At 37.8% G+C, this 26,149-nt stretch overlaps 1 protein-coding gene across 6 annotated transcripts in view; it reads right to left on the bottom strand.

Annotated features, from left to right (window-relative positions):
• Positions 1-26,149, bottom strand: part of LOC103716184 (piezo-type mechanosensitive ion channel component) — an 84,865-nt gene that overhangs the window by 25,163 nt on the left and 33,553 nt on the right. For 2 of the 6 annotated variants that reach the window (XR_005511215.3, XM_039124948.3), the window contains exons 7-14: positions 20,102-20,217; positions 18,614-18,698; positions 13,520-13,735; positions 13,262-13,439; positions 9,189-9,317; positions 6,819-6,992; positions 1,733-1,969; positions 12-1,556 (exon numbers count right to left, since the gene is read on the bottom strand). Coding sequence is in view for 5 of the 6 variants with exons in the window: in XM_039124948.3 (XP_038980876.3) it covers positions 12-1,556; positions 1,733-1,969; positions 6,819-6,992; positions 9,189-9,317; positions 13,262-13,439; positions 13,520-13,735; positions 18,614-18,698; positions 20,102-20,217 (2,680 nt within the window). In the remaining variant the exon portion in view is untranslated. Of the gene's footprint in view, positions 1-11; positions 1,557-1,732; positions 1,970-6,818; positions 6,993-9,188; positions 9,318-13,261; positions 13,440-13,519; positions 13,736-13,988; positions 18,590-18,613; positions 18,699-20,101; positions 20,218-26,149 lie in introns of those variants that run through there. The other 4 variants (XM_039124953.3, XM_039124958.3, XM_088716783.2 and 1 more) reach the window with 4 other exon arrangements.

The following is a 26,149-nucleotide window of genomic DNA, read 5'->3' as shown; positions in this document are numbered from 1 at the left end:
GAGAGAAGTACCCAGCCAGCATTTTGCACAAAAACTGAAGTAAAGGGTTGAGCTACTCCAGCAATCATGGCAGTTGATTTCCATCTCTTTGGGAGAGTGAATCCAAGGAATCAGATCTTTCCAAATGGCAAAATACTCAAGAATGAGAATAGAAGCAAACAAGAAAACAAATATAGGCCATAATTTGTGGATAACCTCTCGTTTCAGAAGAATACATGCGGCAAGGCATATGATATATAACATTGAAATGGCATTCAACACAGCAAAACTTGCCAAAAGTAACACAATCATGTTAATCTCAAGACCTCGAAGTTTAAAAAGATTTTCCATCCAAAATTTCATATAGAATATTAGTGTAGTCTTCTGCATTTCAAACCTTTCTTTTCTCAAAGCAAGGATATGTTTCTTGTTCCACTTGTGACTCTCTTTAGTACTTCCCCAAATGTAGGAAAATGAGTATTTCCTAGTGTTATTCTCTGAGGCTCTTGTCACATTAGGGACCGACTCTGATGATTGATAGGTATTAGAGCTGAAGGATGGGCTTGAATCGGTACTAGCACCCTTTTGCATTGCAGAAGGAAGAGTGACATCTGCTGGCGCCTTATTTTCTTCATGATGAACCAAAGTACCCACTGAAGATTGTTCTGATGAGATAAACAATTGGCAAGGCTCTTCCCACTTACCTTTATGTACTAGAGAACTTGGCATATTGTCTAGCCAGCGGAAAACATTGTATTGAAGAGTACAAGAAACTATTACCAGCACCTTTCCCCTAAAACCGGACTCAAGGCCCCAAAATCCAGAATCAAAATACTTTAGGCCCAGAAACAGTGACAAACCATAGAGCCGTTGACCAGGACACATATAAGCAAGTTTGCACCACATTTGAAAGAGATATTCAGAAGTCACAAGTAATCCTGTATAAACTAAAAACAACTTGGAAGGAATCCGAGAAGTTTTTGGTAAAGTAGAAAATATAATGAGACCCAGGAGATAAATAAAGCCGAATGCACCGATTGAAGACAATAAAGCATAAAATACAGCTATAGACAAAATCTTCTCGCCGTGCCAAATAAGGAACCTTCTGGAAAACCCAAAAATTCCATTTTCGGATGCATCAGAGGCATCAACTGTTCTGTACCTACTCTGTCTCCTTTCATAGCTGTAAAGTTGCATTACAGTCAAAACAGCCAAGGATTCCCAGACATTGTTCAATAAAGATCCTTCAGGATTGAACCCCAAATCAGGATACAGATCAATCAGCTTGGACATCCATGTTGCTAATATGGGAGAAATGCTCAAGCTATAGGTCAAAACAAACACTAGAGTGGCATAGACTTTCAAGGGATACCAAAGCCGCCTTCTTGTCTTCTCCACAAGCTGCCTCCCTATTATCCAAAACAGGAGGAAAAAAAGGTACCCAAATGATACATAATTTGGAGTGACCAAGTATAGTGTGAAAAGAATGGTTAGAAATGCCACATATGTCCCATAAGAGCGGTATGTAGATAAAAACATCTGACTGACTTTGCTGAGATATGTTGCTATCTTTTGCTCTATAAGATAGAAAAACAAATGACTTTAAACTCAGAGATGATAAATGCCATTATCTTAAACTAAGAAAATGAAACATGTAAAAAATATGATCATCCTTTTTCTTTTGGGTCGAGAGGTCAGACAAAATATTATTTGTTAATCTGCTAAACTTTTAATATTAGGTTTAGTGATGTACCATGTGAAAAGCTGAGGGAATAACCAATTCTGGAACTTGATGAGGCATAAACTGACAGCAAAACTGATTTGCTTAAACCAGCTTTCAAGATGCTAAATCCAAGTGGAGGACAAGGAGTATGTTGCAGAATAGCAGAAAAAGAAAAGAGCATTTTGAAACCATGGTTCTGCACTGAACAAAAGCACGCTAGGACACCTATTTCCATAAAATCCCTGAAAGAAGCATGATTTGGGAGACCTGAAAGCCACAAAATAGATATCATTAGTATTTCTATCAAGATCCGCAATCTTGGTACCTAGTACCGTATCGGTGCCTTATGATTTAGTACGGTACAGTACACCTCTGTACCGAAGTATCTCTCTTACCCATTTTCTCAATTTTCATCTCAAAACGCCTTGGTACAGACCGGTACGCACCTCGATTTGCCTCGGTACAGGGCGGTATGCCTTGGTAGGGGTGGTACGGGGCTTGTACCAACTTGAATGTGTGTGTCGTACCGGTTTTCTTCCGGTACGATACGGTACGCCCCATATCGGGCGGTACGGCAGACTTTGCTTTCTATATTAATTTGGACATTCAGAATTCAAATTAATAATAAGACCAACCTTAACCATGATGATTATAATGTTGTGGGACAGATGGGCATGTCAAAAAGGAAAACTCATCCAGCACAAGTTAAAACTTGCAATATACACCAAACAAGGTATCAAATCATATTGTATTGTTTGGTAACCATCGTTTTAAGGATACCAGCAGGATACTAAAGTTCATAAAACACTATGATATAAAGCATGTAAACACTATGGCCTCACTAGGCATTACACAAACTTCCAAATCTGAGAGCTCCATGTCGACCTGTAATGATCAGTGTCACTATGAATTGTAACATGACAAGTGGTATTGCTACGATAGTTTGCAGTATGTTACCAGTGGTATAGATACATCATACATGTAAACATTTTAACACCCAATCTGTTTTTTTTAGAAAAAATATTCTTTTGTATAATATGGATTCCTTAAAAAGTGTAATCTTGTATTTTTTTCTGGTGTAAAATCATTAGTTTGAAACATGTCCACCAAAAACAACCAAGCTGCAGAAAATCATCCTTGTTCTAAAAGGCTAGTTTTTTGTAATCTATCATTATATATATAGAACGTGCATTAACAAAGTCCAATATTTATGTGCCTATAGTATGCAGATTAACAAAGCCCGTACATATATGATGCTCTAACCTATATGGTCATGACAAAGGATCTGTATACTGGTTTTGGTGCATTCACCCAGTATATCCAACCAGCCCACCTGGTACTATGTTATGGAAACTTGGCATGGTACACCCCTGGTACCAACACTGGTCTGGAGGGGTTTACCAGGTACACTAATAGGGTATGCCTCGTGCCAACCAGTACGATCCAGTAAGGGAAACCTCAGGACAGACAGAAATTTGAATTTTGTACTTCACATACCCCTTATGAGTTTGGAGTTACCTCATAACTTGTATCACGTTATAGCTGAATACATTTGAGCAAGGTCAACAGTGCAGCTTTAATTGTTTGGTCCAAGGCATACCAAATGATAGGGCCCCTGAACCTGGATGGTACATTCCCTTAGCTCGACACTAGGGCCCGAACCAAGCAGTTCCAACCTAAATCAAGCATAAACCTACCAGTTCTTCTCAGTTCTGGGGTTTTCGAGCCAAGTTTGCCTTTAAATAATTGAGAGGGTGGCACTTCCTCTACCTCTCTCTATATTTTTTTCCCAAAAAAAAGGGATTTTCACAGATTCCCACTCAGATCCAACCCAAAATTAGGTAGGCAGTCCTCTCCCATTCTTTCTTTTCCCTTTTTCTTTTTCTTTGTCATGCCAAAAATCGGCCAAAATGGAGAAAATAAGGGAAGTCATGTCCAAATTTGGATTTTAGCATGATTTTATGATATGCTGTAAATCTATGGATGATGAATGTAATGCAACCAAAATCATATTTTTCCACTAAGTACATAAATGTTTACATTAAAAAATAAATTTTCGGATTAAAAATAATAATAGATAAAATAATGATGAAAATTTTTTTGTAAAATTGGTTGCTGCCCGATGCATGGAATAGGTAAGTTAATTTTAATGGCATATGGGATTATTACTTTGTCAACTCAAGCAAATCATTTACATTATAATAATACACGTGTTTCACAGACTAAAGCATTTAGGGATAGCTCCCACAACTTCGGCGATAGGCCAACTATGGCAAGCAAAGAAAGCATAAATCAAGGTATTTTCAGACACCGACTATAATTAGTCTAATGTCAAATGATAAGTAGCACCCCATATGCAATTTTCGTAATTGCATTTGCAGTTGAATGGTGATTCCATTTCAAGCAATCATCCAAAACCCTAAGGGGGTTGGCAATCTGGACCTCTCGCAGATGGTCTGCTCTAGTCACCGCAAGCACAAGTGGTCTATCTTCTTCACCCTGATCCACAGCAAATAGAAGTATTGCTTCACGCAGAAGTTGCCTAAATGATCTTGTATATGTTCATTACAAGATGATAATCCACTTCACATTGATTTCGAATATGATGAAGATGATCTAATGATTGGCAACTTCAGGGCCAACAGTAGCTAGAGCTAGATAAGCTAGGATCGCCTCCTCAACCGGGGGTCTCATAGCAAAGGAGGCCGGGGTGGATGTAGGAACAATGGGTGGAATGACACATGCCATGCCCACATTCAATCGAGCAGCCATAGAGATCAAGAGGAGCTGATCATCCTACGGCTCCATGTCCGAGATATCCTTCCAAAGATTTGACAAAGAGATGCCGATACAAGGCTACCATGGTACCTAGTCTAGTCAAGATGGTGGGTGCAGTCAAACAACCCAACAAAGCCAAGCAAGCAGAGGCATCGAGAGAAAGAAATCAATTTCTCAAGTTAGCAAGAAAAGAAAGGGAATTGTAGTTCCCTTGGAGAGTGGATGAGGAGCTTGTTCACTCCAATTCAGAGGCTAGTGAGCTCTCAAATGACTAGTTGTCCAGATCATCTCGCGATACCAACAATGATAACAATAACAGACGAGCAATAATGCATCGAATGGTCAAGAAGGTAGCAATGAACATTGCACAGCTGCATATGACTCATAGACCCAGGATCTTCGATTCACTGGCGAGTCCCAGTTAGATTTGTTCATATGTCGGACGACTCGCTCGGCCCGCTTGAGCCCAAAGCATTTTGGGTGGGCTCGAGCCAAAGGTTTAGGCCCGTCAGACCAAGCTGGGATAGAAAAATAGGCTCGTTTAATAAATAAGCAAGGATCAAGCTTGAGGTAGAAAAATAGGCTCATATTCGAGTGGGTTACTACCCTCCACAACCTTAGGCACCTTATTGATCAAGTTTTGTTGTTGTGATCTTCGGATGGCTAATCAAGTGTCAAATAGAGGATTAAAATCATCGTAGCCATCCACTAGGTGCAGGTTATCAAATGCAAGAATATGGAACAGATTATCTAAAAACTTGGTGTTATGATATGTTGTACCAGCCCGAATTAGACGGTATGGGACATACCGTACAGTACCAGTTTGGCACCGATACTCCGTACGGATGGCGTACCGAGTATCGTACCGACATTGTGCTAGTGTGGCACTAGTAGCGAACCTTGCTTGGTATAATATCCCAAGCGTGAATAACGATTGTGATCTCGACGTCTACAAGGGACAAACACTCACAAAATTTTAGATGTTAATATGTATTTTGTACTTTAAACCCATTTGTTATATTATATGTATATTCAATTATATGTACTTTATTATAATCCAAGTCCATTGGATGCCAAAAAAGATATCAAAACAACATCAAAATCCTATTAAACCACAATTATTAAAAAGATTAAAAAAATAAAAAATGAAAAATAAAACAAAATAGCATCCTAGTCAAATGACCGGTATGCCATATCGTACCATGTGTAAGTATGCTACCGAGCCCGCACCGCATTTGGCGACAACATCAAGTACCGATTCAATGGACCTTGCTTTTGAGCAACTATTGAGATGTTACTGTTATCATATTAGCATAACTACTCACTCATAATTGATAGCGCATAAGGATTTATTTTTACTTCAGTGAACCCATACTTGGACTTCCAACAGTAACCTGGTTTATATGTTATGATCTGAGTCATATGTTACCAATGGAAACTTAAATTGTTAAACATAGTTGAAGTTTACTAACTAAGCTTTGTAGCTCACCTTGTCTTTTATATAATTTTATAGAGTGATTAGTGAGAGCTGTAATGGATCTATTCGAGGAGGTGACTCGAAGTTGACATTTTGGATTAATGATTATTGAAGTGGCATCAGCAATGTATCCCATTGGTATTAAGTGTCCATACAATATTTTGTATAAGAGGATATGTCAAGTTTATATGTGGAAATATTGTGTAAATGATATTGATTACATTAAACGCTTTAGTCATACATGGTCTGATCATATGCTTTCAATTAATGATATTGAATTTCAATCGTATTATCAATTATGACAGTGACACCTCAGGATTCGAGCAAGTGCAGAAAGGGGACGATGACACAACATGCCATATTTCACAATCCTTGTGACGAAATGATGAATACAAGATGCTTTGTAGCGTTGTAACTTTTTTCATAGAATCACTTCGAATTATGTTCTAGGAATTCAAAATGATTTAGTCAGCTAAAGAAACTATTATCCTTGTGGAATATAACATTATAAACAATTTATGATTCTTAATTTAGTTATCCTAAAATCCTAATAAAGTAGCACCAACTAATGTCATAAACCCCCTTGCCATTAACCATTACTTGTAGACATACGAATACTAACATTTGTTAACTATGGGCAACTATTCATAAAACATGGTACAAAAAATTAGTTCATTAATGTGTATTAATTAAATTAAAAGAAGAAATAGATGATTCCTTTTCTATATCAAAAAATTTCATATGCTCTGAAAATCTAATAACATCCAAGAAAGTTGGATAACCATAAGAGATTTTCAGTTACTTTTCATACAAGAAGTGGAGGGGAAAAAGAAGAGATAATAAATGAACATGAAGTCCTACCTAATTGTGAGAGAATTACCGCAGTTAAGGAACCACTCTGCTCCAAAGCCTTTGAGATTAGGTTAAGCTGAAGGATATATAGCAGTGAAAAATGCACCTCACAAAAAAGAATTAAAGATTGACGCATTTTTGCACTAATGGAATGGCTCAACAGAAACACCAAGAAGAAGCACACTGAAGCAAAAAGAAAAATTTGGCATTCATCAGTAAGTCTATGGTACAGTATATGAAGACAAATGTAAATAAATTTACAAAATAATGGTATACTGTTAATGATACTAAGGACCTTCAAGATATCGTGGTTCAATCTCAGTATATTAAGCTGAAGATGAATTGCACTGATCAGTGACTGGAAAGTGTTGCAGATCGCAGAAAGACAAAAAGCACATAAAAAAAACCTCATATTCACTGGTATTTGATTTTCTACAAGGCTGGCTCGAAAAACAAATATCACATGATGAATAAATATGATTGGATCTATCTTAATTACTAAATTCCTAATACCAGTCCCTCCAATGCAGCCACTTCACCAGAACTTTTGGATTTGATGAGAAATGGTCAAAGTTTGGGTTAGTCATCCCCTAGAAGCAATGCTTCACAATTTAATCAAACTGTCATCAGAAATAGGGCATAGTTGGTAAAGGTATACACAAGTGATTCACATAAGCTGGTCATGGTGAAATATGCATGAGTTGACTACACATTCCCTAGGGCAGCCAAGTTGGAATGATATGAAGAATGATGCAAGGCAAGAGATGGAAGCTTGTCCCAGAAAAGAAAATTGCACACCACATAAGAAAATGATTTGGTTTCACCACAGGGAAGAGGATAATAACTAGAGATAAAAACTTGTGGGCACAAAGATGGAAGCTAACTAAAAACATGTCCCACATAACTGTGATAGCTACAACTTTATAAATTTTAAGAAAAAAATATAATGATTAAGAATAAAGATATAATAAATGAAAATAATAAAATGGTAGCTGTTAAAACAGTAAACAGGGAGATAATTACAGCCATTAGTACACTTGCACTGACAGAAGGATAGCGGAGAATTAAGTATCTTGGGGGGCATTAGATTGATATATTTGCAGATCTCCTAATGGAGAAAGGACTTCTTTATTATTTTGAGGTTCATATTGGAATTTAGACGGTAATGTAAGTTTAAGTAATTAGATGGGATTGCATATGGGGACAATGTTTTGAAGATTGCTTGTGATTTTGGAATGGCTCATGACATTCATATGATAAAGTGTAGACATTTAGACATTTTCCAACTGTCATATCAACAGATTGCAGGTAACAGTAGGAAGTTCGCAGGTAATGGTAGGAAATATATGGAGTACTTTAGTAGCTCTGGCTGGTGGAGTAGAAGCATGAAGAAAGTCTATGCTACACGGACTCAAGTTTCTGTGTTGTGTGCAGGTGCGTGTGAAGTGTCTGATCCTTTTAATATCCAAGAATTTTTCTTTACAGAGCTATGTGCAAGCATCATAACAATATCCATGTTTAAGTGTCTTGTGTGGGTACTTCAGGCTAAATTGAAGGGTATTTCCAATCATAAAGTCTTCCAACATATACATTTCCCTCATTGTCTGATCTTTATATATGTATAATACTTCTTGTGTGAGTTTATCTGACAAAGACTGCTTGCACTGAGCTCCTTTAGTGGGATCACATACTTGCAATATTTTTTTGACTTTTTACAGTTTTGATCATTCAAAGATTCTTGAACGATAGTATGTGATAATACCAGGTTTGTTGTTACTTTATAAATGCCACATGGTCATTGGGAAGAGAAACAAGATCTCAAAGACAGTCAAAGTTATTTTATTGGTTGTTGGATCTGTATTCTCACGATCAATGGGTGATATTATGGCTGAAATCAGAAAATAAGAAGACTTTAGTTCATTGTACCTTGGTATGAGGGTAGGTCAAATGTATTTCTTTTTAATTTGGTGATCATTTCCTTTGCTTGCTCCTTGCTGAGGTGGATGCGGAATGGCCACATATTGATTCCAACATGTTCTCTATAGGTATTCGCTGGTCATACTCTAAATCTCTCATCATGAGTTCAATGGTTGGCAACAGAAATATTATTGAGTAAAAAAAGTAACATTTATGTACCAATTGAATCTATATCTTATTATATGTTAAATGAGCCTCAGTGCATATATTAACAGATTAAAAAAAAGAAATATAAGATTTTATTTTATATCTTTCTACAATACTTAAATATTTGGTAAGTAGTATTCTTAAAGCCACAAAAATTGAAATGCAGGACACATCCCTAAAATTGTAGATTTCCAAGAGATTGGTATATGCAGAAGAAATCAGAAGCTACAAAAGAAAAAGGATGTTTCACCATACTGTAAACAGCATGAATAAAGCCAGGTTTCATAACAAGAAGAAACAACAGTGCCAGAGAAATTGCACGGGAACTCTTGCGTAGCCCCCAAGCTATTGTAGCAACAATTAAAACTTTTGTGTCTCCTTTATCTGCAAAAGGAAAGAGAGAAGGGATAAAATGAAAGCTTGCAGATATAGAAAGTGATGCAATAATATATAATTAAACCAAACACAGAATCCAAAACAAGCACAGAGTGGCCACAAAACAACTAAGAAGCCAAATATATACATATGCATGAAAGCACTTTATTCCTTGTAGAATCATGTACACAACACATTACATTCCACAAAGGAAAATACACCACTTCCAGCATGTTGTTATTGACACATGAATCGGACAACTATATGATTTATAGCGTTGCTGTTTTCAAAATTCATTCAGCGACATAAATGTTGGATCACAGGAATCCGTATTATTGAGAACTGAGAAGAGCACATCAAAAGTCCTGTAGATGAAAGTGTGAACATTGATAAATGGAAGACTTTGTATCTAAGCATGATCTGTCCAATGCATGAGTAAACATATTTCAAACAAATAATGACTTGAAAAATCATTTTACTCAAAAGAACCATAATGTGCAACCCCATCGTATGATAAGAGGTTGGTCCACTAGAAATTTATCATAAGGTGGTTAGCAATTCTTAAGTGGCATGGCACAGATCCTGGTGAATCGAGGAATGGAGAACATGAACCTAGTGTGAGCATGAGTAGAAGCAAGGATTTAATTAATTTCGGGATGTGGAAGCAAGAGGTTCAGAATGCCTATGACTAGAAGACAAGTTGGAGTTCGAACTACAATGTTTTGGCACTAGCAAGACCATCCAGACCTCTTCTATCCCAAAAGGGAATTTGTAATCAAGTAAAAAAAATGGTGGCAGATAATACTTTTAGGATTCTTATGGATGCAAGGTAAAATCCTATGAGATGATTGATAAAATCTGACCCAAAAAACCAAGCCTTATGGTGGATGGACTCGAGTACTTAAGCACAACAAACAAGATCAACAATACCAACCTATACCGCCCCATACCATACTGTACTAGTAAGTTACCAATCTGGCACGAGGTTCAGCTCGGTATGCAAGCTAAACTGGTCCGTACAAGTCTGAACCATGTCACACTTGCCCATACTACCCAATTTCGGGCTGTACCATGGCTAGGAATGAGAAAAAGGTGTTCGAAAACTGTATTGGTATGTACCACACTGTACGGAACCAGTAGTGTACCAATTTTGTGGACCTTGACCATAACGATCTTTTCCCTATCCAACGTGGGATTATACCACACTCTCAACACTCCCTCTTATGTGTAGGGCCATTGGAACGGTCGACATGTGGATACATGGTGAGGGTGCTGGAGCAATGGATGGGAACGAAGGATTGGTGGGCTCTGATACCATGATAAAAGTCCAACCAAAAGTCCGAACATGTAGGTCACTGGGCCAATGCATACTTAGGCACCACAAGAGTCCTTTCCCTTTCTTATATGGGATTATCTCACGCTCTCAACCAAGGTCCGCCGTACCGGTCCGGATCGGCGTACCGGTGGCCGGCCGGACCGGTACGGTACCGGTCCGGACCGGTACCGTACCGGTCCGGACCACTTTCTTTCCCATCAAAAAAAAAAAAAAAAAACCACAGCGAGGCGCTGTGGTTCCCCCCCTCCCAAAAACCGGTTCGCACCGGTGCGAACCGGCCAGTTCGCACCGGTACGAGGCCGGTACCAAGCGGTACCGGCCGGTTCACAGAAGAAAACCAGAAATACCGGTTTTCATCTGTGTCCGGTACCGGTCAGGGACCGGACCGGTACGTACCGGCCCGTACCGGCCGATACGGACCGGTACGGCATTCCTTGCTCTCAACAATGATAACTGGCTAAAATATAATAGATAACTCTCTCAATAGAACATAGTCATACCGGTCATCACTGGAGCTTCCAAACTTCCAATGACATCACATTGGCTTCAATGAGAGGCTCTTCCTCAGTTGCACCAAAAAAAGAGCCTTGGACTCACATTAAGGATTGTCATGGACTTGCACCACAGCAAATTTCGGAGTCATACCACCAAAGACACAAAAGCACTAAAAGCTGGAATATAGCTCACTATAATTTGTACCAAAAAAGCACAGTATATGGAGTATTTATGGTGTAATCAAGCACCTTAAATTGATGGGGACTTGTAGGAGCCTCTAGAATTTGATTCAATTACTTAATCCAAAAGAAGATAGGACTTTCCTAGTTAATCATGTACCTAAATAATGGTTACACGATTTAAAAAGTCAAATGACACTATTGTTAGTCAACTAGATTTTTTCATAGAGCATGCTTATAATTTTTGGTTTTGCAACAAATTTTGAACTATAAACTGACTGAATTACGTAACAAAATCAATACATGATGTTTTTTTTTGCAATCAAATTTATGGAGATAGAAGTCTCTTGTCTGATTTTTTTTGTGCAATATAAATAGAAAAATATAAACCATCAATCTCTATGGTGCCAAGTTAAGGAAAGCCGCCAATAGAAATTGGAGGGAGATAGAAAAACTAGGGCTTATTTCTTTTCTTCTTTTCGTAATATAAAGTGCAAATACTTTTTTTATTACCAAAACTCTATCGTAATTGAAAAGCTTAATAGAAGTGATAATGATTTAAATTGCAAAAGTACTTTCTTTGCACTCAAAGTCTTAGACATAAAAAGGAATTTCTATGGACCCAAGGGGCCATGGCCCCCTCCACTCATGTACACTTGGCTCTGCACCTGATGAAAACTAACCTTGATAACCACCCATGCACAAGAACACCACTAAAACAATCACCTATAACAAATCACTAGTCCCTAAATCTAATAAATATTCTAATCAAGGATTGTTGTGTTGGTACCTGACCTCGGACCGATTGCCCAGCGGCACGGATCGGCACAGCCCTGTGCCGTGCCATGTCGGACCTATACCGACACAGTAAAAGAGACGAGGGAGAGGGAGAACGGAAGAGAGAAAAAGAGAGGAAAGGGGGAGGCCAAGGGAGACCGATGGAGGCCGGCGGAGAGCCAGTGGAGGGTCGGAGAGCCGCTGTGCGAAAGAGGCAGAGGCTGGAGAACCGCTACGCGGAGGAGGGGCTCCGCCTCCGGTCCAAATAAAAAAAGATTAAGTGAAGTTGGCAAAAGGTTTGCCGACTTTCACTTAAAATCTCAAAAATAAAAAGGGCCCCCTCCGGGCCTCTGTTTCGAACGAAATAGGGGATCGGAGGCGGAGCCTCTCTTTTGCTTCCTCGCCACGGCTCCCCGGCCTCCACCTCCTCCGCACGAAGGCTCCCTAGCCTCCGTCGGCCAGCCTCCTTCCTCTCTCTTCCTTCCCCTTCTTCTCCCCCTCCCTCCCTCCCCCGCTCTCTCTCTCTTTTCCTCTTTTTTCTTCTCCTTCTCCCCTCCATCGTCGGTTCTCGTTTTCATTGTCGGAACCGTCCCGGTCCGCTGCCGGTACGACTCGGGACGCCCCGAATCAGGCTGACGACCATGATTCTAATATGGTATATCCTGATAAAAAAAATACATAATAGAAGTTAATGTTGAACTATATTATTAATGCTTGCTGGCTTGTTGAGTAAATTATACATTTTAGGAATAAGAAACTAAAACTTTCAGCGAATATCAATCAGCATAAGGATATCAGACTTATGACATAAAATGACCATAATGAGGAAAACAAGATTCTTCTTAAAAGACAAATAGAAGCACGGCATGAAGGAATTAGCTTATGAAAGGACTGCATCAGAAATCAAACAACACAGTTGATGCATCTGGTAACCGAAAATCGCAAATGGAGAAAAGGGGATGGGGTACTCTTGAAGAAGATATTATAATTATTCCTAAAACAGAGTGCATCTCATTTGTATGATGATTAATTTGTACTCTGTTGGTTCCCTCATAGCTTATTTTCATGTTCAAAGTAAACAATATGAACACTAACAAATCACCAATGCATGATACCTAGACAAAGCAGAACTCAAATCCAAACATTTGCATCATGAATACTCTCACCTTCAACTGTGTGATCATCACTAGAGGATTGCCTATCCTCATCAGACAGGTATTGAAATACAGAATTATTCACTAGATTACATAATGCTACAAAGACTCCAAGGCAGAACTGTGCAAGTAGAAATAATCCAGGAATAGGATAATGCCACAATCCAATGGTTTCCCAAATCATCATGTCCTGGAAAAAGAAAAATGTTATAAAAGATTCCAATCTTTTGTGTCTGATATTAAAAAAGATTCATGGGAAAGAAAGAATACCTTTCGGATTTTTTTGTTAAGAAATGTAAATGCTACATTGAATACATACGTGCTAGCAGCCCATAGGAGAATGAAGACTAGAAGTAACCCATTCAACCGGTGCAAATGAAACAAAGATGGAAAGACATATAAAACATAGCCCACATATGCTAGCAGACCAAAAGCGCACAAACTAGTGAAATTGAAACTCCAAAACGAAAGAGCAAGCAACAAGACCTGTCACAATCAGCACTGAAATGTTTAAAAATAAGCCGAATAGTATCTGATGGATCTCAATAATAACTGCATTAAAGAAAAATATCTAAACTTGCAAATAAATATACAGCCCAATATCACATTCATTACTTGTGTAATGATAAAATACATCACATGATTGCATGTGAAAAACTATATGAAACTTGGGCTGTGAAATACATAATATAACATGACAACTGCAGACATAGTAAGGCAGAAATACTCGCAGGCATACCATGTTTATGCTCGAAGAAAATTAAGACAACAGCAGATCTCTCTTGTACTATCTGATCATGTGAATTAGAAAAGTGAAAATGTTCATTTGTCAGTGCACTGAAACTCAAGTTCGATAGGACAAATTCATGTGTGTTCCATTCTCACCTGGGCATCACAAGTATGGAAACAGCCTCTCCACATGCAAGGGTAAGGCTCTGTATCTGACCCTTCCCAAACCCCAAAGTGGTGGGAACTTGTGCATTGGCCACCCCTTTTTTCAAATGGCAAACACAAGGCATAGGTATTCCCACTTCAGTTATACTACAACCTCATCTCAGCAGGCATGAAACTTCTTTGGAAGCTAAGCTACATGGGCAACCATGAATTATTATCCAACATACTCTACATGTAAACCACTGTCATATTGCACCTGTGATTCATTCGTCCGACATTCATTATCCTGGCATTGCTCTATGGAACAATTAATGACTTTCTGGTGGTTTACCAAACTTGCATGCTTCGACCAAGAAACATTCAGTTATTTGGCAAACTACCAGATTATGTCTGATGCAAGATGGACTATCCCACAACATGGAATGAAACTATCACATATATTTCGTGATTGAAGCTCATGGTAAAATGATCCAAATACAACATCACAGAGTCTGATTGCAGATGAAGGGCATTCATTATCTAAATCTAAAGATTAAACAGTAAAACTGGAAAAGCAAGTATTCAATTTCAAATAAGCAGAAAGCCAGAAAGTGATAAAAAATTCTTGGAAGACTGCTCATATAGAACTATGTGATTACTAACCTCCTTTGCATGTTAAATATTACATCAATAATACAAATTTTTAAATTGCCTAACTATGCACAACACCACATTTGTCACCTTGACTATCATCCAAAAGCATTTGTCCCAAACTATAAAAAAAAACTCCTTCAACTCTAAGTATAACCTTCCTGTCACCTCACCACCAAGATACCTTTTCCACTGAGAAAAGTTATCTTATAAATCACTAGCTATCATATTTTTCCTCTTACTGACATCTCTAAGTATTTGTTCAGCTTTATTAATTCATGAGAAACACCATAAGAAGAACCACGCTTCTCCTCAACTTAACCTTTAAAAGGTTGTGTTGCTAATTAATTACCCTTAGTACACATAAAAATCTCTTAACTGGAGCCATGCACAGCTTTGATTTGAAGTAGCTAAATACAAAATGGATGGCATCAACCTAAAAGACGAGACCAGGTTATGCCAGTTCACTCTACTAAGAGTTGAAAGAAAGGGCCGGGAGCACCCGGCTCTCCTATATGTACAAAGAAAGGGGAACGGCCACTCAATTCGGCCCGCCCTTCTCACCTATTACGATCAGGAGAAAACGGCCCATGTACAATTAGGAGAGAAACTTGGAATGTGCCATTTCCTACTGTATTATGATAGTTGAAATTCTTGCACAAAAATGATCAAAAAAATCTATAGTATGTTGACATGACTAGCATTATATCATCAATCAACTAGACAACCAGGGCCATACTCCATGGACTATCATAGTTATACATATAGGCCTGTAGGCCCGTTGGTAGTCTCCGAAGTCATCATATTATGAGTTTTAAACAAGGTTCACCTTCTCGGTACCAGACCCCGTACCAGTGTTACACTAGCATGGTGTCGGTATGGTACGGTACGCAGTTCTTTTGGCGTATTGAGTGTCGGTACACCACCGATACCAGTACCCATTCCAAATCGATACGGCATGCCTGATACCATTCAGTTTGGTGCGGTACGACATACCATGGTTTTAAATGTCATAGTAGTATCATGTCCGGTGCTTTCAAAAGGCACAATCTACAGTTGCATATGCTTAGGTGGTTTATAAATTGCACATTTATAGGATTGTGTTACCCATATGTGGTGGGGCCACGCATTGGGCTGCATAGTCGGTCCACAGACCATGTATGCAGCCAGGTAGAATGCATGCCGCTTTATAAGGATTCAAGTAATGTGAGCTAGGTCGCCACTCATACGGGTCAGGCAGGTTGAAATTGGGTTCAAGTGGGTTGAGGTTGCTTTTGTTTATGATCTAAATGTACTTTCATAGTTTAAACTTTAAACCTTGTTTTAGATACATGTTTTGTCACTTTTGTTTATGAAGTATGTACATCAAAGTTTAAATTTTGTTCTAGACTGTTAGTAATGCTTTATTTGCAACCTATAGTTTACTCTTGTTAGTTATAATTTCATATTCATCAATGATAATTTGTAGATTTGTTACTCTAAAGTTCCATTAGAATACTTGAAATTTGAGCATGTATTACACTTCAAAGGAATTGTCATTTTAATAAGTTAACATATCTAAGTATTAGATTTATACAAGGTTCACCGTTTTGATACTGGACCCTGTACCAACGCCATCCTATTTCAATGTTGGCATGCAGTTTGGTACAGTACAACTCGGTATACCGAGTGTCGGTATGGTATGGTACAATGTATAGAGGTTCGGTACCATATGCCCAAAGATGGATGTTAGACTTCGTTTAAATAAATTTAGTTTATTAATACAAAAAATAAATAATACATGTATTGAGGATTAAAAATTAGATATAAAAAATGTAATTTTGTAGAGAATTTATATGATTTTTTATTTGAATAAAATTCTACTTGAGAAATTTAAAAAAATTCCCACCCCCTTCTCCATGATTTGTTTTTTATAGAAAATCTCCACAATTTTCCACGTTGCCAAAGTAACCTTATCAACTTATTTCCTCTCCTAGGTCTAGATTCCTACTCTTATTGGTCTCCTCATCTTATAAATCCTTAGTACTCAAAGACTTAAAATGCAGTCATCCCAATCTTCCCCTTAGCAGGAAGCTTACATTAGGGTAGCAAACCCGCTTCCAAAGCTCCTCAGAAACTCATTAACACACCTGCTTCGTATGTTCTTTCTTACTAAACTTTTTTAAGAGACCCACTTCCCTGTACCAACACCCGCCCCACTTTGGGTAACTAAGGTCTTACCCATGCGAATAAAGATTTTTAATCTCCACCTTTGCTCTGAATTACAGCAAATCCTATTCTAAGTTGGTTTGAAATTTTCCAATTCGCATGTCGCCACTATCCCAAATGATTTACATAACCCTATGTCTAACAATGCTAGGATATACACCCAAATGTGTGATAGCCGAAGTCCCTTTCACTACATGCACTAAATGCTGGCCCACAAATTGAAGAGTCAAAGTCACAAATGCAAGATTAAGCTTGCTATCTGGAGCAATATTGTTATTTGAAGGAAAGAGCATCTTGGATTTTTACTTTTATCACCTATGCACTGAGCAAAAGGATGCTCTAAGGAAACAGCAGAGCTGGTAACTTTTGTTGGTCAAAATATTATTTTAATAAAGAAGATCAAAACACATAACGAGCGTTAGAAGTAGAAGAATGATTGGATGTGCATTATGTACAGATAGTACGGATAGAGTTGAATAAATACATAAGAGAAAGCATCCAATATCCACTAATGAGTGATATCACAACTAATTGAAGTAGTAGGATATCTTAAAACAAAGAACAAGCAGAGACAACAGTATGGCAAGAAAAATGAATGGATTTGGGTATCACAGTATGGAAGCAACAGACATAGAAAATGAATATAAGAGAAAGCATCTAATAAACAACTAAATAAGATTTATCACTTTTGACTACTAAATAAAAGGCTAATTTAAGGTTTGCGATTTTGATACTAGACCACGTACAAGTAGCATATGGTACAGTGTCAGTAATCAAGGTATGGGATCGGTTCGGCATATCGACACTCAGTACGCTCCCCATATTGAGTATCCGTTTAGTACCGGTATGGGGCTGCATTAGCACTGCGAACCTTTGGCTAATTTGATGATGCTTCTAAATACGGATCAGTAATCTCCTAGACAGTGCCCAAAGGGGAAAAAAATGTTATGGCCACTTAACGAGCATTACAGAAATTAATTGCAACTTGTAGGGTAGTAGTGAGGCAATGGATCCTTAATAAGGATGTAGCAGTTGAATGCTCCTTCAACAAAAGGCCATACAAGAAAAAGGCCTCAAATATAGGTGGAAGCCAGTAGGTTTAGAGAAGAGCAAATGACAAACTATAAGAACTTTGAAATAATTGCTGGGAAAAAAAAATCCCTACAGAGAAACATCCATCAACAAGAACAAGTGGGATGGTGTTTCTCACATGATCTATAATTTATGATTAAATTAAACTGAATTTGGTCCATAGGGTAGCAATTCTTTTGTCAAACAATTAAGTTATAGTCCATTTACTGAGAACAGGTAGAAAGTGTTATTTCAAACCAGAGATCATTAAAATATTGAATTCGCATCTATTCTAATATATAACCATGACTCTCAACTGTATCTTCATTCCAGGACTATGCAACTCTCAAGACATGTTTGTTGGAAGAAAACAAAACAATGTGGCTGACCCATAGCCCAACTTATCTCTTCCCAAAACCATGACAAGCCCCCTTTCGCCCTCGACATCACAGCTCCCACATTTTCCCCTAATGCCCGGCAAGGAAACAAATGGATACCCTATACCAAAGATTAAAGGATGTTACAAACACCAAAAGCATTTGAATTCAGGAAAATTCCTACCGGAAACCCGTAAGTGAAGAAGTTGATACTGAAATTCCGGAAAACTGATCCCCCCAATAGCACATTTGCATGCCTTCTTCCAGATCTGGAAATTAACAAACAGTTTGATAAGATTGCATGTATTGAGAATAGATAAGAAAATGAAAAATAGATAAATTGAGAAGGAAACCAATAACAGGGCAAAGAGCATTAACAGAAATGTTAGAATTCCCGAAGAAGATTTTGGAGAACCAAGAAAGCTCGGACATTAAATCTAAGCATACATATTAACAACAAAATTAAGAGGTTACATGATTTTTTTCAAGATACGAAAGAACTGAAAAAGTTCATGCCAAGAATGGTATAATTGGTTGCCCTAGTTTAACTAGCACATCAAAAGATTCAACCTCTCACCCTGTTTTATACGATATGTCGGGGTCAAAAGCAAAGATTTATAGTTAAGAGTGCATTTATTAAACAATTTTCAAGACCCAGTATAAGATTGTCAGGATAAACAGAAGGAAAGCATGCATCAGCATATGACATCACAAGTAGCTCAAACTGAAGCACCACAAAATGTTCTAAGCAATGATGAGAACAGAGAAGATTAATAGTAAGAGTACACTCATCAAATGAATTGTGCTGCATATCAAACCAGGTCTCGACCAAGTTGCTCCACCTAACATCAGCCGATATTCATAGGGGCTCAATTCAGTTGGAGTCGGCACCCAAGGGTGAGGTGTGTGTCGAGCAGAAGGGTGGGGTGTGGGTAGAGCAGAAAAGGTAAGGAATAGCCCATCCTAGTCTCTACTACTACTACTACTACTACTACTTAATGATGATGATGATGATGACGACGGCGACGATGATCATCATCATCACCATAATAATAATAATAATCAAGGAATGCTGAACCAGCCTGTACCAGCCCGTTCAGCCCATACCGAACCGAACCGGTTCAGCATTAAAAAATGGTACTGGCCCGTACCGGCCCATATCGGCCCCCATACCGGTTCGTACAAGTCCGAACCGGCCGGTACGGCTAGGCCAAATTTTTTGGGGCTTTTGGAGGCTGAACTCGTGGTACCGGTTCGAACCAGTCCAATGGCCAACCGGTACGCCTACCGGCACCGGTTCGGCGATCCTTGATAATGACGATGATGATGATAATTTAGTGTAAAGAAATTGACCAGATTGAACCTATAACATATTTGTTAGAATAAATTAGTATCCATGACTACATTCAGGATTTTTGGGATTAGGATGCTAAATGACAAAATAACATGCTGGAATATATGATTAATCAAGACTCATTGAAATATCTAGTCAATATTGGCAGAAAAGAATTATCTCATAAACAAATGTAAGAAAACATTTGAGTTCAGTAGTAAGAGTAGCATGAGAAAGTCCCTTAAAGATCAACTAGGTCATCTTCACATATTGGATAAATGATTAAACTGCCATGAACAATATCATCACTGCTGCCAATATATGGAATACCCCACATACCGAGATTCTCGGATGAAAAATGAATGCTTTGATGGTAGAAGTCGCTCAGTCAAACTGTTAGTTTCCATTGACATGATAAAATCCATTTCTTGCAAATCACATTTAACAGAGGATAACTGCAGTAGTATGAAAAAGGACAGAAAAAGAATCAGTTTTGCATGAACATTAATCTTGATAGAAAGTTTATAATAAACAAGTCAAAAGGAAAATATCAAGCAACATATGCTTCTTAAGCACCACATAACCTTTTATTTATAATTCATTGGAGAAGATAGGTGACTTATCACATAAATAATGTATTTTAAGTGATGAACAATGTTATTCATCTCTCAAGGTGTATCGAGGGCCTTGGATGCCGTACATGATAACTATTTATCAAACATACATGATAACTATTTATCAAAGTAAATATTTTTCTACGGGAATAGGATTCATTATTATAATAATCATCAAATTATTGAAACGTTTAAATAATTTAATCAAAATTTCCAATTCATAGTCAACTATGGCCAAGTTTAGGCTCTCATGATGATTTTCAAGACTGTAATAGATGGAGTTTCAACTTTCAAGTTTCAAATGCTTTATGAGTGGATAATGTCATGACCCAATACTCGAAGTTATCTGAATATCGAGTTGTGGTCATTGTAATCAATTCGAAACTAACATCCAAACTTAATCATCCTCACAAAATTGATATGATCAAATGGACCCTGACTACAATTGTATCATAAACAATAACGAAATCCACTTACAAATTCAACATATTTTGTACTCAATATTTTACCTCCAAAAATAGAAGAAAATCTATTGTCTCTAATGTAGCTTCAGTAATCATTAGATATAAATTTCAACTTCAAAATATTTCCACAAGAGCTCTCACTAATCACTCTGGAAAATGTAAAATAAATGAAGAGAGATACAAAGCTCGGTTAGTAAACTCTCACCATGATCAAAGAAATTAAGGATACATAGAAAATAAATGACTCTGAAACGAAATACATGATCAAACCATCACCGAAAAGCTTGAGTGAAACCCACTGAAATCATTTCAATATGAAATCCCCAAAAGCAAAGTTTTGAAGTAAGAGATTCCAAGGAATTTATACAAAATCACAAGTTGAATACTTATTCAAAATCAAATAGCCAAAGAAAAATTTATATATCAAAAACTCTTACGTTCACAGAGTTTTATATTTTTCTACAATGTTTCACTTACACCTCAAGACTACACGAATCCTCACTGCTGACAAAGCCATATAAAATCGTCACAACTAAACTGGATGAGGCCATGCTAATGCAAATGAGGCCAAAAGAAAATCCAAGGTCCATATACGAATTCATACGAGTTCTCTGAAGCTACGACAATTGGCTCAATTCTAGGACTTGGTGAAGACCAATCTGGTAGGGCCAGTTCTCTCTTCTTCTTAGGTGGTCTAAGTTCCTACGACCGAGTCTTTCTGGTCCCTGACCTCACCGTGGATCAAAGCTTCCTGTGGACTTCTTGGCATTGGGCAAACAAAACTACCAACATAGATCTTTATACTCGGCCGTGAATGTTGTCATAGTCAACGACCACCATTGAATTGGAAGTTGCGGGATCACCCATGATGGTTGTTTCAGTTCTTGATTCAGTTGAATTGCCCGCTTGATAAAGTTACGGTCTTGTCCCCAATTGCACATGAAGTTTTTTCTTCTCCCGTTCATTCACAATCGAGGGGAGAGCTCATCGCACCAAGGGTCCAAATAAATCCTTATCTAGGACTTGAATGAGGCAACATATACCATCTAGCTAGGGGCTGAAACAAATCCTCATTAATAACTTGAATGAGGCTACATATACCACCTAGCTAGAGGTCTACAAATATCTTTCAATGTTTCAAGTTTGATATTACTTTATGATTTGAAAGGATTTCATAAATGCTATTCAAAAATACTCTTAGAAGTTCCATATCAAAGTCAAAATATAAGTGCAAACAATCATGGTAAAAAACTTTTCAGAGGAAAATAATTCAAAATATTTGCAATCGACAATCAATTAAAAGTATTGAAGTCAAAAACAACGTTTAGAGCCCAAATATTCAAAAATCTTTACAGCTCATAGGTTCCAAATTCCAAAATAACTCTGAAGATGAAGCGGATCGAAGAATCCAATGTACCAAAAATAAAATAATAATATGAACTTTAAATCGATACAAGGATCAGAGAACATTAAATGCTCTAAGCTTTAAAAATTGACTAGGATTTAATAGTTTTAAAATGCTGTTTAGGTTTGCAACTAACTTATTTAAAAGAACATCTAGGTTTCAAAAAGACAAGGTAAAGCTTGAAACGAAAAGATAAAAAGCATACTTAAGAGGAAAACAATAGATTTTGAAAAAGTAAAAAAAACATGTAGCTTAGAATTGCAAACCACTCATAAGCTATAATGTGATTATGAGGTTCAATAACACTGACCAATCAAAACTTAAATTTAGTTAACCGGGTGAAGGTTCCTTACCTATAATCATAACCACAATCATAGCCATCAAATCTTTTCCCAAATATTTGAGGTTGGCCTTACGGATCCTCATTCGTCAAGTACTACAATTTAGAGTCATCTCCGACATTATTCCAAGTTTCTCCATATCTTTCCTTACAACCTTCATCTCGGTTACCTTAGGTCTTCCCATCATTTTCTTATCACCTCCAGCACAAACCAAAGTATCTCTCCTTATTGGAGCCTCCTCAATCTTTGTTGTACATGTCCACACTATCTTAAACTATTTTTTATCACTTTTTCCCATGGTATGTCGTACTGGCCTAAACCGGACAGTACGGAGCGTACCATACCATATCGATTCGGTACTGGTACCGATACAAGTGGCGAACCGACACTCAGTATGCCAAAAAAATGTTATATCATACCGTACCAACACTATGCTAGTGTGGCACCGGTACGTGGTCCAACACCGAGCCAGCTAACCTTGCTTTTTTCTTAACCTACGCATATCTTATACCTCCTCTAGTATATTCATTTCTTATTTATCCTTTTTAGTTTTACCATACATCCATCTTAACATTCACAATCCTACTACATTCAACTTTCTTTTATATACTTTCTTTATTGCTCTGCACTCTAAATCATGCAACATGGCAGCCCTTACTATTCCGTAAATTTTTCCCTTATGTTTTATCATAATATTTCAAATGCATCTCTCCATTTCATTCAACCAACTCTATTTATATTACATATATCTTCATCTATCTCCCCATTATTTTGTATAATATATTTAAGTAACGAAAATGCTCACTTTGTGGTATCTCTTAGTCATCAATCTTAATTGGTATTACATTTTTATTTCCATTCTCACTAAATTTACATTCCATAAACTTTGTCTTTGTTCCACTAATTTTTAAACCCTTATCCTCTAAATTTTTTCTCCATAAGACCTATCTAGTATTTCATACTTAGCAATAAATTCATCCATAGTCAGTGCAAGAAGATATGGACTTGGAGCATATCCTTGATGCGAGCTATAATAGATGGAAACGCTTGTTCTATTGCAACAACTCTTCACACTTGTAAATGCCCCGGCATTCATGTCCTCGATTATTTCAATATAACATTAATGTACACCCTTCTTTCTGAAAGTCCACCAAATTATTTTTCTTAGTACCCAATCATAAGCTTTCTCCAAGTCAATAAAGACCATATATAGACATTTCCTTTTTCTCTATATTTTTATCAAATATTTAAGTAAAAAGATAGCTTTCGTTGTTGATCTTTCGAACATAAATTCAAATTGGTTATCTGAAATAGTTGTTATTTCCATAACCTTACTGAATTATCTTTTTTCGAAATCTCGTACAGTGACTCATAAGCTTAATTCCCTAATAATTAGGACAATTTTGGACATCACACCATTTGGCATTTTCTTAGACTCTAAAATTTCATAAATAAGTTAGTAAGCTAATTTAACCCAATACCTCCCATGATTTCCAAACCTCAATAGATATTTTTCACATAGCCCTAATGCCTTACCTAATTATGCAAAAGAAACCCTTATCCAAATTATAATCTTCTCCTTCACCTTCTTCCAAAGGCCCACATGTTCCTACCTAGCCTCCTACTATGTAGCCTTCCTTAGCCCTATTTATAGGCAAGGGCGGTTCAGTTTGGCAGGGCCAATTAGGTCAGTCACCTAGCTCGGTCGATTGTATTTAGGCATGTCAGTTGGCCAGGCGAGGTGCTAGGTTAGGTCAGTTAGGAGCAAGGCTCGACAAGCAAATAGACAAAGTAGACAAAGACAAACAAAGAGGCTTGTTTACATGTAATATCATTAGAGTAAATGTCTACTTAAGACATTATGTATAAACAATGAAGTAACCCTATTCAAGTACAATAAAGATACTTAAAAATTCCAAATTTCTCAACAAAAAAAATGATTTCCCAAATTCAGTTCAAAACCTTGATTTTTGCTTCGGTCAGTTTCAACTTTCAAATGCTAAGATATTTCTCAAATATTAAGGTATGGTAAATTCTGTAAACCTAAACATTACTAAAACCTAAAAGTCCAGTTAGAAAAATCTTATAAATTAGCGTCCAAAGCAAGGACTGCTGAATCGATATTGGGCCCATACCGGTCGGCGGCCGGTTCTATATGGTACCATAACCTTAATATTTGTGTTTTGTGACACCGGCGAATGCGCAATATGGAGGAACAAAAGTATGTATACCATATGAGACAAAGCTAGGGGAAAAGGCCCAACTCGTATCTTTGGTGCATTTCTGCCTCTCCAGGAGCTCTTTGGGATCCCTATCAAAATGTATCTCCCAGTGAGGTCCAATGTCTTCAACGACAAGTGCTTTTTCATCAGGAAGATCGGTGTCCAAAGGTAAGTCATCAGGCACCGGATGTGTAGCGAGGAAGTCCGCAAGTGTGTTACTTTGATAGCTTGGCATAGACTCCCCCTGAATTGGAAATTTGTCTTCACTCAGAGCTGTGCATCCTATTTGCCTGCCATGTCTTTCCCCAAGATCCATTTTCTGATATTCACATGTGTGCATTCTTTTCTAAATATAAGTTTGGTTGTTATAGATAATTTCCCTTATTTAAGGGTCTGATGGTCCTTCAGAGTTCAGATTATGGAAGCAAACCTATTACTCCAGATGCCCCAACTATCGGTAACTCCGGTTGATCACTATCCATTATTATGAACTACATTCTTCATCCAGTGATTAGTTTGTTTTTGACTATATGTGGCAGAAAAGTTTCAAAGTGGTCCTCAACTACATTTTAAGCCTGCAGGCTTCTTTCTCTTAATTAATTATCTAATACAGAAAGTGGAATTCCAGAAACATCTCTATTTTTTATCAATTATCAATTTCATTAACAATAGAATGCACTGTGTGTATCTACAAATCCAATTGATGAACTTTAGCAGCCGCCTAAGGTGTTCTACAAGCCTATAATTCACATATGGCAGATCATGAAATTCCTAAAATACCTTTGAGGCCCAGCCTCATTGGGCCAGCCTGTTGGCCCGGCCCGATACCAAGTGAGGGCCCAGGCCCCCTTTCCATTCAGAACAGGGCAGAGCCCTAGTGAACCATGGTGGAGTAAGAGTCTACCACGGACTCTGTCAGAGGCTAAGATAAACCTAACCTCCACTTCTATTTAAGCCGTCAACCCTCTCTAGTTCATCCTCACCGGAAAATCCTCGCTTATGCAGCCGTCTTCTTTTCTTTTTCTCCTTTGATTGCTGACGGCCTAAGCTCTGTGCTCGCCGAAAAATGCAGCCAAGCCTTGCCGGAATTAGAGGTATGACCCTTAATCTCCTTCTTTGTTTCCCCATTCACCAGCCTCGTCGCCGACCAAGTTTTTGCTGAAAAAATCTGTGAAAGATGGGGCTTTGTTCATCCCCTGTTTTTCGATCCAAAAACCACTTTGTTCTTCTTTTTTCGGCCTCCTCTGTTACCAGCACTTGTAGCTGACGATAGGACCTTGTCCCCTTTGATGCCTTGGGCTGTCACCGGAGCCCCATCGTCGGAGATCTTGAAGGAAGAAA

Source organism: Phoenix dactylifera, chromosome 2, assembly GCF_051530095.1.
Source record: "Phoenix dactylifera cultivar Ajwa chromosome 2, Ajwa_hap1_PhDact_Kaust_v1.1, whole genome shotgun sequence".
Classification (NCBI taxonomy): Eukaryota; Viridiplantae; Streptophyta; class Magnoliopsida; order Arecales; family Arecaceae; genus Phoenix; species Phoenix dactylifera.
This window is presented reverse-complemented; position numbering and strand designations above follow the sequence as displayed.